At 48.7% G+C, this 14,795-nt stretch overlaps 1 protein-coding gene across 2 annotated transcripts in view; it reads right to left on the bottom strand.

The window, feature by feature from the left end:
• LOC8038527 (huntingtin) overlaps nt 1-14,795 on the bottom strand; it is a 209,288-nt gene that overhangs the window by 9,610 nt on the left and 184,883 nt on the right. For both annotated transcript variants that reach the window (XM_040504714.1, XM_029978929.3), the window contains exons 50-52: nt 11,443-11,585; nt 10,208-10,275; nt 10,043-10,148 (exon numbers count right to left, since the gene is read on the bottom strand). In XM_040504714.1, coding sequence (XP_040360648.1) covers nt 10,043-10,148; nt 10,208-10,275; nt 11,443-11,585 — 317 coding nt within the window. The remainder of the gene's footprint in view (nt 1-10,042; nt 10,149-10,207; nt 10,276-11,442; nt 11,586-14,795) is intronic.

Here is a 14,795-nt window from a genome sequence, read left to right as displayed (position 1 = left end):
TCGTTTTGCATCGCTCGACAATGAGTGTATTGTACGTTCGTGAAAAGTCAGATAATCGAAAACGCAAGCAGCGCCTTCGGTCGCGGCGTGATAGCATGAGATGAAGCTGCTCAGTCGAAACCGAAACTGAGTGGCCAACTAGTTCCCAGAGTGCACTGCGTGATATTTCGCCGCGGTGGGGCGCGTCGGTTTTGGAAGAAGTCCATTGAGGGTCAGAAATTCCCCAAAACTAAAAACGGTCAAGAGCTTAAAAACGGTCAAAAGCTAAAAAAAGCAGTAAAAAAAAAAAAAAGTTGCAAGAAAAAAAAAAAAGAAATCATGAGCCATTCCGTACTGTGAAGGTGGATGACCAGCGAAGCTGTTTAGCAGACGACACAGACCCACCCCAAGAAGCCAGAGGAAATTAGACATGCACAACAGGGCCGCCACCCGGTGGAAAGTAGACACGCGCGACGGGATCGCCACCCCAGGAGAGCGGAAGGAAAGGAAACTAGGCACGCAAGCGGCTTGGGAACGACGACAAAGAGAGGGCGGTGCGAGCATAGACATGGCCGACGCGGGTCGCACAGTGGCAAATTTCTCAGAAACCTTTATCATCTACCTGAGAGTCTACTGATCTTGAAAATGCTGCCTATTGATAACTGATCTACTGAATAGACCGACTGCTAAATTACCCAAGCATCAAGGAGAATGCAGAAAATGGTGTCCCACGCGCCGCACGTGCTGGCGTCTGCAGCAGTAACTGTTCTAAAGCAAAAGCCTAAAACAAACGGCATCTTGCACGTGCGTTTGTCAATGCTTTATTTTCGTTATTTATTTGAAATCTTTTATGCGGGGATGGCGTGCACAAGCAGCACGTGCAACGGTGCGAGCATAGTTTTTAGTCACTGCACACGAAAAATCCCTGGAACCCTAGCCATAAACAGCTTCGCTGTAAAAGGACTATTTTTACAAATTGTTTGTTCCTAGCGTCGCCAGGTCTTTTAGTGTGTTGAACCAATCAGCGACCCTCAAAATTCTGCCGGAGCTTCTCCTGAGAATAGTCTACTCTCCTTCCAACTCGTCTATAATGTGGCGACAAACACCCCATTTACTCATTTCTTAGAAAAAGGCTTGTGAGTCAGGTACTTTCTTGTGAAACGTGTAGAGTAAATCAATCTAATCTGCAGTATTTGAGAAAATAAAGAAGCCCCAAAAATTTGACGTGGGCTAGAATTTAGAGCATATAAAACATCTTGTTTGGCGTCTTGGCACAGGCCACATCATTGGATACAAACAATATTCTTGCCTCATCATTCACTGAGCCCCTCTTGTACAGCGAGGACCAAATGAATCGAAATGATTAAATTTTAAAAATCAGTTTTGCACTCTCTGCACTGTAGTTTAGCATGAAGGTGCGACTGGGTGGTCTATGAGCTTTTTTTTTTTTTTTTAAATATCGAAGCAAAAGTTTGCTGTAATCAAAAGTTGCAATTAAAACCAAAAGTTTTCTACAAACCAATATATTCAGCCTAACTTCTGATTAAGTAACAAAACTGATTTTTGAGATTTATTTAACTCTTTCTGTACCATGCCCATAGGCTATTGATCACCTGTGATCAATGATTTCCGCGCATTGCCAAAATATAAATTTTGTGCGCAGGAACAAGTGGTGCCATCTTGTGAATAGCCAAAGAACTAGAGTTTTGGTTTCAATTTCATATCATGCTTTCTCCCAAGCTGGTGAGCTATCAGAAATAAAACTCTGCTTGGCAGTGGCATTGTCAAACAATAGCGAGTGCCACCACCGAGCAGTGTCTATCATTGTCCAACATGACCATTACAAGAGTATAGATGCTTTGCACGGATCAGTTACTCGAGCCACCACCGGGCAGCCCACTCTCTGCGCCGCCATAACTGACCTTCACTTCTGCTCGCGGCCAAGGCAGGCAAGGCTTGCAGGCAGGTACCCACACCGAGGCTTTGCCGACTTTGCTCACTATCGTTTGCGCACAATTGAAATGGGGGACTGCAGTGGGAGGCGTAAACCCCGTCCGGCGGGCAAGATATGTTCTGTAGTTGCATGCAAAAACTGCAGTGGCGATTTAAAGGTCTGGAATGACAATGTGTGTGCTCAACATGCGCCCCTTGTGCACACGGATTGTTCATACTTAGTACCGTATTCGCTGCATCGATACCCCAGTGGAAAGAAGAATGAAGAAATGCGTCGGCAGGGGTTGGCGAACTTGGAAAGGAAAACCTTGAATCCCGGAAAGAGTGCAATGGTAAGAGCTGCTACTTAGGCGCACAATGTCGTTCAGCGTTGTGCCAAATGGCATAAGTAATTCCGCTGAGCGTCATTGTTTCATTCGATTTCAACGAGTTGTGAGCAATCGTCCGGCGCAGGAAGTTGTCACGTAACTTAAAGGGCATATGCTCATTCCAACGTACTAGACAAGACAGTGGGATAGACCGATGATCACGGATTCATAGAGTCACGAAGCAAAGGGACTGCAAAAGCACGATCACTTTGAGTCTTTGATCTCCAAATAATCTCAAGCTGAACAGTTCCATTTAAAGATGCCAACGATAAATGCCATAGCATTTATTGTAGCACACCGCCAAATTTAGTGAGGAAACTGAATTGGTGCATAGGTCGTGACGTCAATTTTTTCCACTAAATTTAATGGGGAAACTCCCTGCTCAATTTAGGACAACGCTAAATACTTGTCGTCCTTGAGATCACCCTAGAGGTTGTCCACGAGGTCGTCTTAGGTGTCATCCTCGACGTTGTCTAGGACTATGCCGAGGACGACGTCAAAGACAACGTCAAAGACAACACCTATAACGACCTCTAGGGCGACCTCAATGACAACCTCTACGACGATCTCAAGGACAATGTCCTAGGGAACGACGTCTAAGTTAACATCTAGAACAACCTTGAGGGCGATGTCAAGGCCGTCAGGTCTTCGGAAGAGGGTGTGAATGTGAAGTAGTGCATGCCGCCTCTTTGCATACACACAGTGCAATGGGGTGCAAGCACAGTGAGCTGAAATGGTCTACTGCACATACCTACTGCACATTGAAAGGCCAGTACATACATAGTTCAAAAACTTGAGTAGTAGCTTATTAAAAAAAAAGCTACTACCTAGGCTCAGATAGGACTTTAAATGATTAACCTGAAGCATAAGGTTGTGGCGATAGCCACTGAGAAAAGAAGAAGAAGATTGCGTGCAAATAAAAACGAGGAGATCAGTTCGATTTTGGAATGCGTCAGACGTAGTCGCTTTTCGTCTGTCTTTCTCTACATTGGTGACTGCTGCTGCGAGTTAATGGCCGCGACACGGTCGTGTCCGTTGACCGCCTCAAGCCAGCATTTGTCGAGAGCGATACGATCGCTCAGCCGACTGATCTTCCCAGCGTGCAAGCCACCTCGAGCTCAACAGTAGCACCCACGACCCGCATCAAACACTCCAGGACAGTTCACTGGGACGACTCCGTCTCCAAAGGGGGGGCTATGTGGCGATAGCCACTGAGAAAAGAAGAAGATCGCATGCAAATTTTGCCAGAGGCGTGATGGTGTGCCGGGACACCTTACTCTGCTGACAAGCAATGCATGCTCGTGCCCACGCGCGGACATCAGTGTTCATCCCAGGCCAGACAAATCGTTCCGCGATTAGATTTTGAGAAGCGCGGATGCCTGGGTGTGAGAGAGCATGAAGGTTGTTGAAGATATGACGCCGAAGTGGTAAGGGCAGATAAGGCCGTTTCCGTCCGGTCACCGGGTCGACGTCGCAAACGATGTTTGTGCCCAAGTCGGAGAAGTAAATGTTTTCAAGATGGAGAGAGGAAGTTGGGGAAGAGCGAAGGTTGCGGAGCTCTTCGTCACTCTCCTGTAGAGCAGGGAGTTGTCTAAGGTCACACCCGCGGTACTGAACTGCGGAGACGCGGCTGAGGGTGTCGGCGGGGATGTTGTGGACACCCTTGATATGCTGAATGTCGGTAGAAAATTCAGCTAGGAATGCCAAGTGTCGCGTCTCTCTCGGAGAGTATGTGGCCTTAGATGATCTGAAGGCATTGGTTAGTGGCTTGTGATCTGTAAAGATCATAAACGATCGTCCTTCCAGGAAGAATCTGAAGTGCTTGATGGTAAGGTAAGCCGCGAAAAGTTCACGGCCGAAGGCACTATATCGTTGCTCGGTTGGTGTAAGTTTCTTGAAGAAGAAACCAAGCGGGAGCCACTCGTTGTTGATGCGTTGTTGCAGCACCCCTCCTACTGCGTATCCAGAAGCATCAACCATCACGCTCGTGGGGGCGTCGTGCTCTGGATGAACTAAGAGGGTAGCAGAAGCGAGACGCTCCTTGATGGTAGTGAAAGCATTGTCTGCAGCGTCGGACCAGTCAACAGTGGCTGTTGTACCCTTCGTAGTTTGAAGGAGCTCTTCTAGGGGAAGTAATATTGCCGCGCAACCTGGAATGAACCGCCTGTAGTAATTCACCAGGCCCAGAAAACGGCGGAGCGATTCTGGACGTGGGAAATCGGTGATCGCTTTCACCTTGTCGGGAAGAGGTCGGATGCCATTGGAGTCTACCACGTGGCCCAGGAACTCCAAGGACGGGACGCAGAACGCACATTTTTCTGCGTTGATGATCAGGCCATGTTCAGCGAAACGCTCGAATACTAGGCGCAGGTGGCGTAGATGTTCCTCCGGCGATGAGCTGGCGACAAGAACGTCATCGACGTAGGCGAAAACGAAAGGTAGTCCGCGGAGAATGGCGTCGATGAAGCGTTGGAAGCTTTGAGCGGCATTTCGCAAACCGAAAGGCATCCGGGTGAACTCGAAAAGCCCAAATGGTGTGACGATTGCGGTTTTCTTTACGTCTTCGGGAGCGACCGGGATCTGATGGTACGCTTTCTGTAGGTCGAGTTTCGAGAATATGGTACATCCGTTCAGGTTGGTGGTGAAGTCCTGAATGTTGGGGATGGGGTAATGGTCAGGGACCGTAGTCACGTTCAAGCTGCGATAGTCGCCGCAGGGCCGCCATCCCCAACACTTCTTGGCGTGATGGTTGATGCCTCTGGATACGCAGTAGGAGGGGTGCTGCAACAACGCATCAACAACGAGTGGCTCCCCCGCTTGGTTTCTTCTCCAAGAAACTTGCACCAACTGAGCAACGATATAGTGCCTTCGGCCGTGAACTCCTCGCGGCTTACCTTACCATCAAGCACTTCAGATTCTTCCTGGAAGGACGATCGTTTGTGATTTTTACAGATCCCAAGCCACTAACCAATGCCTTCAGATCATCTAAGGCCACATACTCTCCGAGAGAGACGCAACACTTGGCATTCCTAGCTGAATTTTCTACCGACACCCTCAGCCACGTCTCCGCAGTTCAGCACCGCGGGTGTGACCTTAGACAACTGCCTGCTCTACAGGAGAGTGACGAAGAGCTCCGCAACCTTCGCTCTTCCCCAACCTCCTCTCTCCATCTTGAGGACGTTTACTTCTCCGACTTGGGCACAAACATCGTTTGCGACGTCGACCCGGCGACCGGACGGAAACGGCCTTATCTGCCCTTACCACTTCGGCGTCGGCCAGATCTTCAACAACCTTCATGCACTCTCACACCCAGGCATCCGCGCTTCGCAAAATCTAATCGCGGAACGATTTGTCTGGCCTGGGATGAATACTGATGTCCGCGCGTGGGCACGAGCATGCATTGCTTGTCAGCAGAGTAAGGTGTCCCGGCACACCATCACGCCTTTGGCAAAGTTTGCACTCCCCGACACGCGCTTTGCCAGCATTCACGTGGACCTCGTCGGACCCCTACCGTCATCGCAGGGCTACCGGTACCTCCTAACCGTCATCGACAGGTTCACGCGCTGGCCGGAGGCTTGTCCCATCAAAGACATCACTGCCGAGACTGTCGCCTCTGCGCTTCTGTCCACCTGGATCTCCCGCTTTGGGGTTCCCGCCGAAATCGTGACCGATCGCGGACGCCAATTCGAATCGGCCCTTTTCCGAAGCTTGACAACTCTTCTTGGCATCGCTCACTTGAAGACCACAGCCTACCACCCACAGGCAAATGGTTTGGTTGAGCGGTTCCATCGCCATCTCAAGGCCTCCCTCATGGCCCACTCCACACCAGATAAATGGGCCACGTCTCTACCCATCGTCCTCTTAGGGTTGCGCACAGCCATAAAGGAAGACCTCGGATGTGCCGCATCACATCTAGTTCATGGAACATCGCTGCGCCTCCCAGCTGAATTGGTCAGCCCTACCACTCCAATTCACGGCGGCCTTACGATGACTGCAGGATTGCCTTACGTGGAAGACTTAGCCCGTCTGTTCGGTGACGTGCGCGCTACACCGACGCTGACACGCCAGAGCAAGCCTCCTTTCTTCCATCGCGACCTGCACAACAGTGGCTACGTGTTTTTGCGCGTCGACAGCGTCCGCCGTTCGCTCCAGCAACCTTACACTGGTCCCCACCTCGTCGTGGCACGTGGCGAAAAAACATTCACGCTGCGAGTTAATGGCCGCGACACGGTCGTGTCCGTTGACCGCCTCAAGCCAGCATTTGTTGAGAGCGATACGATCGCTCAGCCGACCGATCTTCCCAGCGTGCAAGCCACCTCGAGCTCAACAGTAGCACACGCGTTTCGCATCAAACACTCCAGGACAGTCCACTGGGACGATTCCGTCTCCAAAGGGGGGCTATGTGGCGATAGCCACTGAGAAAAGAAGAAGAAGACCGCGTGCAAATAAAAACGAGGAGATCAGTTCGATTTTGGAATACGTCAGACGTAGTCGCTTTTCGTCTGTCTTTCTCTACAAGGTATACAACCAGCATATAAATTGTTATGTATTGATCCACACTACACCACTTCCGAAACCGTTCGAGTCACCTGCGGCCAGTCTCGCGTACGTTTGCTCTTCACTGCCGCTTCTTCCTCTTCACTTCCGTTACCCCGCGCATCCCCGGGATGGGCCCGTTCAGTGCCGCGCTATCCCTCACAATCCTCCCCTTTTAGAAAGCGAAGTCCGGTCGGTCTTCGCAGAACTTCAAAAGCTGGTCCAGATGTGCCAGTCCCGCCAGTCTTCCAGTTCTTTGGTCCCTCAGACGATAGTCATTGGCCCCCACTTTCCCCACCTCCACGAAAGGTCCCAAACGTCTTGGAGCCAGTTTTGCTGCCACTCCCTTGCTGGCATCACTGAGGGTGTGCAGGTCGCGTAGTACTGTGTCACCTATTTGGAACTCTGACTGCTGTCGGGTTCGATTGTAGTAACGCCGCTGTTGCTCTTGCGCTTTTCTTTGGTTCTCCAGAGCAAACTCATACGCGTCCTGCAGTCTAGACGTCAAATCTGCCACAAAGCCCGGCGTGCCACTGATTGGTGAAGGGAGTTGGCCGGGGTTTTGTTCCCAAGGGCAGCGGAGCTGGCGCCCATAACACAAAAGGGCAGGTGAGTACCCTGTGGTGACGCTCTCACAGGTTCGCATTACAAAGGTGACCTCTGGGAGATGTTGATCCCAGTCGCAGTGAGCACTGCAATATGCCATAAGGCACTGTTTTACTGTCGCATTATGCCGCTCCACCAGCTGTCCTGCTGGGCGGTATGGCACCGTGTGGCGGTCTCTGATGCCAAGGTGTTTCATTACCACTTTACACAGGTTTGACACAAAGACACGCCCATTGTCGCTGTACTCTTGGGGAAGCCAAGTCGACAAAACACTTCCAGCATTCTTTCTAATATGTCCTTGCTGGTCGGAGCTCGAAGTGGGAATAGCTCCACGAACTTGGTAAACTTGCATGTGGCCAGCTTGGCCACATGCAAGCGAGGTGTCAGGGAAACTCTTGGCAGTAGAGGCCACTCCGGCGGGCCTCTACGACACCACAGTGCAGGTAGCTGCAACAGCCGGTGGCAAGGAGCCATTGTTAGAGCTTCGTATTGGGAAGTTCACATTCAAGGCGCTTTTGGACACGGGGTCGAACGTTAGCTTAATGGGAGATGAAGCAATGGAGGCAGCCACAGCCACTGGTGTGGGCATCAAGGAGGAACGACGAAGCCTACGTCTTGCAGTGGGCTCGTCCCAGATTACGCATTCAACTAGGTGCAGAATACACTGGCCCGGAGGATCCAGGAAGCAGCGATTCCTGCATATGCCAGGCCTCTGTCGAGACATTGTACTGGTAGGCATTTTCTGAATGCCACTAACATCTCGATTCATGTGTCAATCCCGGACGAGCCCCCACTTGTTATGTATCGATCCACACTACGCCACTTTCGAAACCGTTAGTGTCACCTGCAGCCAGTCTCGCGTACGTTTGCTCTTCACTGCCGCTTCTTCCTCTTCACTCCCGTTCCCCCGCGCATCCCCGGGACGGGCCCGTTTAAAGCCGCGCTATCCCTCACAAAATATTGTATAATGTCAACCTGGAACGCAAAAAGCTTTCAGCCTTTCCACTCTGGTGAAGAAGGAAGACCAGCAAAGCTGTACTATGGTGGGACGACCTCAAGCACGACGCCTAGAGGACGACGTCTAGGACTACCTCAAAAACGACGTCTAGGACGACCTTAAAGACAGACGACCAGTTCGCGCTTTCCACTTTTTCCCCGCTTTCTCCCCTTCCCCGTTCTAGTCCACTGTTGCCTGTTTCCTCCTCCCTTATGGTGAGGAGGATCTTCCGCCTTGCAGAATCTCGAGTCTGGTCGTCGGCCTTTAAGGACGACTTCTAGGACAACCTCAAGGACGACGCCTAGAGGACGACGCCTAGGACGACCTCAGGGATGACGTCTGGGACGATGCCTAGGACGAGCTCAGGGACGACGTCTAGGATGACCTGAAGAACGACATCTAGGACAACCTCGAGGATGACCTAAAGGATGACTTCTAGGACGACTTTTCGGACGACTTCAAGGACGACGTCTAGGACGACCTCAAGGACAACTTCTAAGACAACCTCGAGGACGATTTTTAAGACGACGCCTAGAGAAATTCAGCCTTTCCACTCTGGTGAAAACCAGAGTGGAAATGCCTGGAAAGGTTGCCGCCAGCTATGAGTGACAGCGGCAAGCAGACAACTGGCAAGCCGGTTGCTTGGTTGCCGCTGTCGCCCATAGATGGCGGTAGCTGTCCAGAGTTTTGTGCCGACATTTATTTGGTGACGGACACAGAACTGGGGAAAGTAGTCCGTAACAGCTCCGCTGTAAAAAGAATGAAAATGAAGCTGCGATGGTGGCTAGCGTAGCGTCAAATGCACCCTGCACACGGGAAAATGAAGGTTGGCTATGGCAGCAGGGTCACATGATAGCAAAGAGCGGCACCCATGCAAAATAGCTGCAAAGCGTCTATATCCAAAGCAGTGTCTAGAAAGAATCATTGTCCAGCACAAATTTAAAATCTTTGAATGCAAATCGAATATGAATATTAAATCTAACAGCAAATCAAATTAGACTATTGTCTAATGTGAATATTTTACATTTACTAATAACCCTTGTGAATTGATCTATACTTTAAATAATCACAGGTAGGATTCTCTTCCAGCAAAAATATCTATGAAAAGGAGCCATCTTATTGCATGAGAAACAATTGAAATATACTATTTGCATTACAAAAAAGGTCCAGATAAAATGACTCGGATAAAATATAATGTAACATGGCAAGAAAAGAACTCATTCAAACATAAGTTGATGTCTTTTTTTCTGGCTCTGTCCCTGAAACTTAGGAATCAAACTTACAATTGTAATCAAAGAAGGAATTTCCAAATCCATCAAGCCAACTGAGATGGCTAGCTCGATGGGCTCACCGCTTGGCACACTGGTGCAAAGCGGTGAAGCTTGACACAAAAATCTGAGAATTCTGAAAACATCATTCGTAATTTTAGAATATTAGAAAAACTCAAATGTTTTGAACAGTAAAAGTCTACTGCAAATCAAATCGAATAGAAAACAGCATTCGCAAATTTTTCGAAGTTTAGAATATTTAACCCTAAATGAGCAAACATGTCAAACAGCTGGCCCTGTGGAGAGCATGAGAGGGCAGAAACATGTCGACCCACCGATCAAAAAGCAGAGTGGCACGCTCAAGGGCAGCAGCCCGCTGTTCACTGTTGGCTGGCTCCATTTCGATGGACGGCTGTGACCGGCGCTTGTTCACTCCTTGGGCTGCAAGAGCATCTTCTCTGGCACCCCAGCCAAGGAGTGCTTTCAAGGGCAGCACTTACCTATGTAAAGCGCCGACAGCATAACTCCAAGAGCCGACAGGGACTCCCCAGGTTTGCCATGTCGCACACTGAAAGAGATTTCAATCATGCCGACACAGTAACCCACTAATATCACATTCATTTATTTATCTATTTATCCTCAAAGAACAGAAACATTATAGAGGAAAGTCAATGCACAAAAATATGGCAATCAAATCCCCTAACAATAACGTAATAAGAGTTTCTTTTTTTTTTTTTCTTTTTTTTTAAAGAACAGTAATTGCAGCAATTGAAGTGGGAAGGTGGTTCCAGTCACTTGGACATACAAGGTATAAATGCTTGGTATGCCGACCTCAGAAATATGATGAGAATGAGCAAAGTGATAAGATGATTCAAGCATTAGTTTCTGGCAAAGGAATGGGTCACCACTGTAAGCTTGCAAAATAAATGTAGACAAGCATTTCTACGACAAGAAGACGAATTGGGTAATGCTAAGGTTGCTTTCATGTTAGTCACATTGGCCATACAATGAGATTTATTCAGGATGAAGCAAGCTGCTCAGTTATAGATGGCCTCCAGTGCAGTGATGAGACTGATAGATTTTATTCCAAGGTTTTACGCAAGGTTTCGTAAACAAAGCCCAAATGTCTATTTCACTCTAGAGAATGTGGAAAGAAAATCAGTGAAATTCATGAAAGCATTCTGGCAAATGATGAGGACAAGAAAACGACTGCACCCAAAAAGGCAGTGTGTGTCGGTATCCTGAAGCATGCGAGATGTAAACATCCAAGCTGTGTTCCATAGGTTGGATCATAGCAACAAAATAGCCTGACCAAAGTGTTTTACAGCAATAGTTATTATAGGGACTTTCCAGCACATTTGCGGTGTCGGAGTTGCGCCAGGCAGAAGACAAATTCACCCCTCAACCGAGAGATGACAGGCGCAGCCGACATCTCTCGACCATGGGCGCACTATGAACGCAGGTGTATTGCCGGCACTACGACCAGACAGTGGAATCACCAGTACGTTGAGTCTGCCGGCAAGGTGAAAAACGACTAAACATATTGCGCTGTCGTGCACCAGCCTGCTCCCAACAAGACTTGCAAAGTGTGGACAGGCGCTCTGCAAGTGTGTGCAGGCAGGGACACTCGGCTTTGAGCCTGTTCTACGTGCCGACTCCACGCCGATGGCCAATTGAGTTTGGAGGGGAGTAGTAGTACACTTATCCGGGTGGGTGAGCCTGTATGACGGCTTACCGGTCGACGCACACTTTCACAACGAGTTGGCTGTCTTGGCTGTCAACGATGTCTGCCAAGAGCAGCCTTTCAAGTCCGTGAAGGATGCAAAGGTGCAGCGACTGCGGGATGCCATCTCCTCCGCTGCACAGGCCCAGGCTTGCCTGCACAAGCCCCCGTGCCACCAGGTCACGCAACATGGCCACACTCACCTCTCCGGGTTGCCACTGGGTGCTATTCCAAATTTCCAATGATTTCCATACAATGCTTGCTATTCCATTCCTAGTGTTTTTGAGGTTTTCAAATAATGTCTTCAGAATTCTCCAGCTTGTCACATTGAGCTTCACTGCTTTGCACCGGTGTGCTAAGAAAAAAAGCTGATGTGTTAGAGCATCTCGGCTGGCTCGATGGCTCAGAAATGTTGCTTACTACTATTCTAGGTCAGCCTCCTTCGGGTATGATTATAGTTTGGAACGTTTTAAGATGTAAAACCAAGGAGGCAGATTAGATAAGAGCAGGTGCCATGTTTAGGTCTATTTACAATCCCCTTTTTCTCTTTTTCGTCTTCACTTCTCATGCCGATCGTCGTCTTCATCTGTATCCTTACATAGTTCGACCCCTAATTTTAAAGAACAAAACAAGAAAAGAAAACCTCAAGCTGTATACAAAAAAATAAGGCAGTCATTGCTTCGTTTGCAATGTTACATTATGTTTTATTTGAGTAATCTTATCAAGGCCTTTTTCCTTAATACAAGTACCAAGATAGCCCGAGATGCCCCGCCCCAGAAGGATAGCCCAAGTCAGTTTTAGGAGTGACTTTCTGTTCATGCGAAAACACCAAAAGATATTCACTCCTAGAAATTGCAGCATCCAGGTGGCCTCTGTAGTAATGGGGCAGCTTTTTTCACCACTGTCATCTTGCCAGACAATGTTCGGCTGACCAAGATCGCCAAGATACTAAGCCTATTGGCAAAAAGCGTTCGCACCCAAAGAACATAAAAAGAACAACAGCAGTGGCGTGGCCGTCATGGAGACGAACAGCAACCATAATAAAACCAAAACATTCTCTATTACGTAGGAGGTGGTATTGAGTCTACAACATAAAGTCAAAATGGCAGCGATTCGATTCACAATGGCAGTCATGTGGGACAAATGGTGCACACAAAGTCTGAACAGTCGAGTCACAAGTTGAACGGTGTTTGAAATTTTAGTCACTGTTATACATTAGGGTCAAGTGAAGGTGTCCAAAAAAATTGGTCGGTGACTGTAAATCAACTTTTGTGTTCTATCAGTTGCTTCCACATTCCTCATTCCCACATATTGGTTACAATATGTCTCATTACGGCAAAAGCCATATATGTCTCATCGTTCAGTCCCTGAGCGAAAACACATCGGCGACACAAAAGGTACCAAAACCCACGGTTCGCCACTAGACTACGAGATGGCGTCACTTGTGCCAGAATCGGCGGAGGCGCATGCGCGGCGTAAACCCAGCGGGAGAGGAGGACACTCTCGCTCGGGCAGCGGTGAAGAGCAGGCGTGCGACATCCAGCGAGATTAACGGCGCCGAAAGTTTGTCGTCAGAGGGTGCGCCGTCTTCGGAGGTTCGCTATCACTGGGATCGGCACTTGGGCTTTCGGCTTCAAGTCGTCTTAGGGATAACATAAGGGACCCTGTGAATTTTACTTTTAGAGCGCAGCCCTTAGGTGCCCGTTTCCGGCTTGAGCGGCGTCGCCGTCGGCATCGGCGTCAGCGTAACTGTGAGGTCACGTGACCTCCCCCCCCCCCCCCCCCCGAGGTCACGTGACCTCACGGAGGCCGTGTGGCCCCCGTGGCGGAGTAGCAGGCATGATGACGAGGTGAGGAGGAGGGAGGAGGAGTACATGCTCCCCTCAGTACCCTTCCATCCTCCTCCTTAAGAGCTGTGCTCTAATTCGGCGTTACAGGGAGTTGTAAACGGCTTTCATTTTTTCTGGTCACCCTCTGAAAGCTAGCCCAGCCCTTATTATGACCCAATGTGCTCTCTACTTTAAGTGGGCTAGATAGTATGGTATGTGAAATGTTTCCCATATAATAAAACTGTTCTCTTTTTCATAGGTATGCTTGCTAGAAGACATACTTAAAAGGTTAAAACAGCGCAAAAAACGATGGACAGGGTAAAGGAGGACATAGACAGAGCGGACGGTGCAGATAAAATCTCTAGGTAATTGCATAAGTCAGGCTTCGTTACAGTTCGATACAAAATCCTAGAACTTTTTAAAAATATGTTTGTTTGTTTTTTGGTGGGGGGGCAGGGGGGGGGATGTGTGCACCTTTGCCCCGTTTTAGGTTCAGTGTCAGGGTATCTAGCAAACTATTATTTTGAAATTCCCCAACTTTTCCAGGTTTTCCCTGCCAATTTCAGGTGAAATTCCCTGACCACTCTAGAGGCCGCTAAATATATAAGACCATTACAACACAAGGCATTGAGCATTGAGGACTTTGTGAATCATTTTTCACGGGCTTAATCCGACTTGCATATTCTGAAATATTCCGGTTCGTCCAGTCCGGATTAAACGAGCACTTTCTTGCTGCCGACATTGTCAGTGAAAAGGCCACTTCCGGAAACACAATGAAAACACGACGCTCAACCACACACGACAATAACCGAATGGCAGCATGGCCGTATGGCTGGCATGGCCGCCAGATGCGCACTTTTGGATACTTTCGGCTTAAGGCTTGGATTAGATTGGGGTCTGCAGCTTTCCCATTTGTTATCTAGTAGCTCTAACTAGATTTAGCCTAGTGTCGCACCCTCAATTCAATCCAGTTCGAGGCTTGGACTGGATTTGTAGGCTGATCCCTTTGCATCGGGTAGCACACGCTACATCGGGTGACCATAGCCCGCGCTCCGCTCTAAGCAGAATTTATTGCCTATTTTTCTGCCCCCAAGTCCTCAAGTCTTTGCTCAGGGCACTCGATGGCGTTTCCAGCTCATTTTCCCTGACTGGGCTCGCTTTTTGACAATATCCCTGACAAGTCCCCGATTTTTCCCGGTAATTAAAATTTCCCTGACAATTCCCGGTTTTCCCGGTCGCTAGACACCCTGAGTATGTGTCATCCCTTCATCGCTGGCATAAAGCTTATTTTTTTTGGTAAAGAGAGCATTTCTTTTTTTGTTTGTTTTGTGAACCTTTGTTAGAATGGAATATGTACTGATTCTTTTGTTCAATTTTTGGGGAAGAGTGTAGAGTTATCTTTGTGAATCTGCATGAAGGCCGTCCATAGTACTATTTTGTGTATTGGAAAGATAGGCGTTTGGACTGTTTAGAGGTTGTCGCTTGGTGTTGGTAGTGGCTGATTGGAGGGCTTGGCATTTCAACTGGTGAGAGGTT

This window comes from Ixodes scapularis, unplaced genomic scaffold (genome assembly GCF_016920785.2).
Source record: "Ixodes scapularis isolate PalLabHiFi unplaced genomic scaffold, ASM1692078v2 PGA_scaffold9__187_contigs__length_104089568, whole genome shotgun sequence".
Taxonomy (NCBI): Eukaryota; Metazoa; Arthropoda; class Arachnida; order Ixodida; family Ixodidae; genus Ixodes; species Ixodes scapularis.
The sequence above is the reverse complement of the archived record's forward strand: the minus strand, read 5'-3'. Positions and strand labels throughout refer to the sequence as shown.